The sequence below is a fragment of the Microtus oregoni genome, unplaced genomic scaffold (assembly GCF_018167655.1).
Source record: "Microtus oregoni isolate MIOR12 unplaced genomic scaffold, Mior012 000047F_ref0000412, whole genome shotgun sequence".
In the NCBI taxonomy this organism is placed as follows: Eukaryota; Metazoa; Chordata; class Mammalia; order Rodentia; family Cricetidae; genus Microtus; species Microtus oregoni.
The window spans coordinates 6,753,846-6,758,765 of record NW_024543221.1 but is presented as its reverse complement, the minus strand read 5'-3'; the positions used below and the strand labels follow the sequence as shown (position 1 = coordinate 6,758,765).

The following is a 4,920-nucleotide window of genomic DNA, read 5'->3' as shown; positions in this document are numbered from 1 at the left end:
TATAAGGCTTGGCAGCATCTCCACTCACTGAGCCATCTCCTCGGCTCTCCTTTTATAAGGGCTATATGGACTTAGTGCGAAAGTAGCCACAGTCATTATGAGCGATAGCTGCTATGATTGCTTCTGGGAAACTTGGCTGGCTGCCTCACACTGTCTTCAAGCTTTGAAGCATGCAAAACTGTCATCTACAAAGTCCACCCTTGAGAACTGGTTAATGGAGTATACACACACACACACACACACGCACACACACACACACACACACACACACACACACACACTAATCAAACAAATTTTAAATAAGTTAGCAATTTTATTTTGGGTCATATTTATAGCATGTGACCTGAGAGCCTCAGGTGGGATATGTCTTCATAAATAAACCAATAGAAAGAGCTTTACAAGCCAGACCTTGGTACCATGAGCACGAGGAACTTTCCTGGCACACTGGATATCGCCTTAAGATAAAGCAGGTACCTCATGACTTGAGTGAAGTCACTTTGGTCCTGACCATTATCTAAGTCTCCTGTCCCAAATCAAGGGTAACTCACCACTCATATTGCTGCCTAGGACCACACATCTTCCAGTGAGTGCCTAATAAATGACAGAGCTGGCCCAGTGTCCCTGTTACCGTCTCACATCTCCCAGCATCTTGGGACCAATTCTCATTCAGTTGAAGTTCTGGAATAAAGGCACCAATCCCACTCATGAGGGATCCACCCTTACGCCTAAACCATCTGTCAACGGCCCCTACCTCTTAGTGCCACCATCGTGGTGATTAGATTTCAAAGCATGCAGTTTGGGGTGCATACATATAGACCATAGCAACCCCAGATGAGGAAAATGATCAAATCCCAGGATTTGGTGTGACAGAACCCGAGAGTCACTGCTTTCTACACTTTACCAAACTTTGTTAAAATTACATTAATCCAATGACTCTACAGTTAGAGATCTGCAGAAATTTCTGCAAACTAACACATTAAGTGTTAAAACTTTTAATTGGCGCTTAGTAGGGCATCATCATCGAACGCATTGTGGTCCCAGGCTCTCCACACATTTTCTTTCACTTTGCCTTCACAACGGCTCAGCGTCAGAATGAGGGTCATGGAAGTAACTTGTCCAACATCACTTGGGTTGAAAGTGGAAGACTCAGACTCATTTGCCTCTCAGCAAGGGGCACAGGTGCGGATCCCACAAAGGTGGAGGAAAAAGAAGACAAATGGCAAATAAATGAAATCTTTGGGGGCTATTTCAGAACAGTGCGGACAAAATTCATGTTTTGGTCAAAGCTGTAACTGTCACGTTAGATGAAAATCAGACGAGCCTCATTTTACAAAGGTTAACACAGAAGCATCCCTTGGGCTTGCTAAGATCCAGACCTGACCAGTGTTCTTCCTCGGCTGTTTCTTTTCCACGCCTTGGTGTTCCGATTGGGAAGAGGGAGGTAAACGCAATGCTTGGCCGGTAAGGTAAAAGGGACTTTCTCCAAGCCTGCATTTGATTCCTGGTACTCACATGGTATAAAGAACGAACAGACTCTTGCAAGTTGTCTTCTGCTGCCCACACACCTGCCATGGCTCATACTTGTTCATACGCACAATAAAACGTATAGACACACACAATAAAGCAAACGTAAGAATAAAGAGGCGTGCCTCCAAGGACCAGCACCGTCCTAGGTCTACTACACTGCACCTGGTGTAGCACAAATAAGACAAACCCAGAGACAGATATTGGGGTGCAAGATGAAGACCAGAAAAGCAAAGCAGCCAAACACTAGAGAGACCTTTTACCTCTATCAAATCTTCAGACCAAAAGGGCGAGATCCTGTCTGCGTAAATCCTCAGACTCCACACTCCACTGAGTTCCTGTCTCTTCCCCTTTATATTCCTCTCTCCACCCAGTCATATCGCTCCTGTCTCCACCTCCCTAGTGCTGGGATTAAAGGTGTGTGACTCCCAAACACTGGGATTAAAGTGTGAGCCACCACCACCTGGATCTGTTTCTGGATAGATCTTGGGTAGTCCAGGGTAGCCTTGAGCTCACAGAGATCTGTCTTCCTCTGTCCTCCTGAGTACTGGGATTAAAGGGTGTATGCCACCCCTCCCTGGCCTCTAGTGGCTTAGTTTTACATTCTGATCTTCAGGCAAGCTTTAATTATTAAAACACAAATAAAATATCACTACACTTTGGCCCTCCCACTGTATTCTCTTTTTAGTGTGGCGCCCTTGGCCACCAATTCAGGGATCTGAAACACTGGTGGCATCACATTCGATTACCACCCTTGATTTTCTAGACTTTGAACCAGCTCCTCTGAGGCATCTATTCGCCCACTCTGTCCTCTCTTATCAAAGCACTCTATGCAACTGAACCTTCAAAGCCCTGACGGCACAAGGAGGCATTATGAAGTGGAGGGGGCGTCACAGGCCACTTGTATCCCAGGATCTGAGAGTGGGGTGGGTGTTCTCAGTGGCCCCCTGGAGGTCCTCCGACCTTCGTGTAGACTCTGGGCCCGCCGGGAAGAGAGCATGGCCGGCTACCACCTCTTCTCCCCATGGCCCTATGGGGATCTTGGGGAGCCCTCGGCCGGTGGAGAGCTGGAGTTTGCAGCACCACTGAGCTGGCCTGAGCCGACCCTGAGCCCCTGGGCCGGGACTTCTGGCGCCGAGTCTGAGACCCGGGTGTCCTGGGTGCATCAGAAATGTTCGCCTACGGGGAGGCCCCGCCGGCGTGCATATATCTCCTCGCCACGAGAAAGCCACGGCCTGACACGCGTGGCCCGGAGACCCTCGGACCGCGCCAGGAAACACAAGTCCGGAAGCAGGCGCTTGGAAGAAGCCTGCGGGGAGGCACCGACCAAGTCCAGCAGAACCTGGCAGCAGCAGCAGCAGCCCAATCAGCCGAACCCGCGCTATCCTGCAGCCCCAGGAGATTCGTCCCCACCGTATCCCGGGAGAGCTTTCAGCCCCCAGAGTGTCGAGACTTTGCTTTTAGAAAAGACACACGATAGAGACCGGTGGGCAGTGCCCGTATGCAGACATGTAGGTCTCTGGTCCCCTTCCTCCGTTCTCACTGACAAGTCCTCTGCGTACTCCTTAGAGTTCCAGAAGCAATGCACCAGTGTGTGCTCTCCGAAGAGGGTTAGTGGCCACCGGACCGAGTCCTTAGCCAACCAGCATTCCCAGGCCTCCGACTCCTGCAAAGAGGAGAGTAGCCAGCACGCTCAGGTCCTCAAGAGCAAGCTGGACGAAGCGGTGATGTCCTCCAGGGACCAGAAGATCTTGGCCCTGGTGCTGAGCCGGCTCAAGAAGGCCCAGAGGATGCGAGAACTGCAGCACCAAGCAGCAATCGCCTGGGAAGAGCTGAAGCTCTCAGACCAGAAAGTCCACCTGACCCTGGAGAGAGAGCGCAGGCTGCTGCTGCAACAGAGCCAGGAGCAGTGGCAAGGGCAGAAGGAACAGCACAAGCCACGGAAGAGCCATGAGCAGATTCACCAGGGCCGGGAGCAGCGGGTTCCCCGGCGGGATTGCCAGGGGAAGAGCGCGACCCAGTCGGAGAGCGAGAGTGGGTGGAGGGTGCCGCCTGACGACCCACCGGAGAAGGACCAAGTCCTGGACAAGCTCGACAGGGCGCACTCACAGGCTGAGCACCTCAAACAGTGTCAAGAGCAACGTCTGCGGGAGCAGGAGAGGCTGCTGCGGAGTCTGCGGGACCTGAACAGGCTGCAGCTGCAGAAGAGGCTGGAGGCAGCCTGTCTCAAGAGGCAGCAGCACTTGGCAGAGCACCAGAGGAAGGTCCCGGATAGCAACCTGAGCTCGGTCGTCAACTTCCAGGCCCGCAAAGTTCTCATGGACTGCCAGGCCAAGGCGGAGGAGCTGCTCAGGAAGCTGTCGCTGGAGCAGAGTTTCCAGGACTCCCAGGACATCCAAGAAGGTCTGGCTAAGGAGAGACATCAAGAGCAGCGAGGGAAGGCCCAGGGGGAGGCAGAGCAATTCCAGCGAGTGAGGCAGCAAGCAGAGGAGGCAGAGGAGTGGCGCCAAGTGAGCAAGCGGGTACTGGCAGAGCTGGCTGAGCAGAAGATCATCAGGCAGGCCAAGGGTCATGCGCACAAGACCACCAGGGACAGGGCGCAGCACCTGCAGGACCTGAACATCTTGCGTGAGAGGAACCATCACGTCTTGAAGCTGAAAGCGGAGAAGGAGGAGAAGTGTCACATTGAGGGTATCAAGGAAGCCATCAAGAAGAAGGAACAAAGAGCGGAGCAGATGACCCGAGGGAAAAATCCCATCTTCCAGGAGTTCCAGAAGGTTCCCCCAGCCTCCAAGACAGACCGCTGCTTTGACTACCTGGCAGCAGAGGCCCAGCTGCCCATGCGTCAGCAGAATGGAATCTACTGAGAACTCAGGAGGAAGAAGGCACACAACCTGGCAGCCACACAAACATATCATCATGCGATTCGGATTTATAATCTGATTTTAACCGAACATTGATTTTTAAAAAATATATAAAATAGCTGCAATTTCCTCCCATGAATTAGTTCATTGATTCACTTGGATGGTGTCGATGGGGTTGAGGAGAAAAAGTGGGGGGGGGGTGCAGGTATGAAAACTGCTTGGCTTTTGAGTTTTGAGGTGAAACAGAAAACATTCATTTGCGTTTCAAAGAATCTAAAAGTCCTCATGGAACAGGAGTTAGAAGAGTCAGAAAAGAAAGTACAATTGGATAGGCAGTGGAGGTGCATGCCCTTAACCCCAGCACTGGGAAGGCAGAGGCAGGCAGATCTCTGAGTTCGAAGCCAGCCTGGTTTACAGAGTGAGCCACAGGACGGCCAGGGCTACAAAGAGAAACCCCGTCTCAAAGTACCAATCTATAGATAATAGGCAATTGGGAATAGAGTTTTATAGTATAACTTGGAAGCCTTGTCCT

At 51.5% G+C, this 4,920-nt stretch overlaps 1 protein-coding gene across 1 annotated transcript; it reads left to right on the top strand.

The window, feature by feature from the left end:
• Positions 1 to 2,522: 2,522 nt before the first annotated feature.
• Positions 2,523 to 4,391, top strand: Ccdc185 (coiled-coil domain containing 185). Its single transcript, XM_041635208.1, has one exon. It carries the CDS (start codon positions 2,523 to 2,525, stop codon positions 4,389 to 4,391), a length of 1,869 nt encoding a protein of 622 aa, XP_041491142.1.
• Positions 4,392 to 4,920: the final 529 nt, after the last annotated feature.

What these genes read in the sequence shown, in the direction of transcription:
- Ccdc185 (XM_041635208.1), top strand. Translation starts at nt 2,523, where the DNA reads ATGGCCGGCTACCACCTCTTCTCCCCATGGCCCTATGGGGATCTTGGG.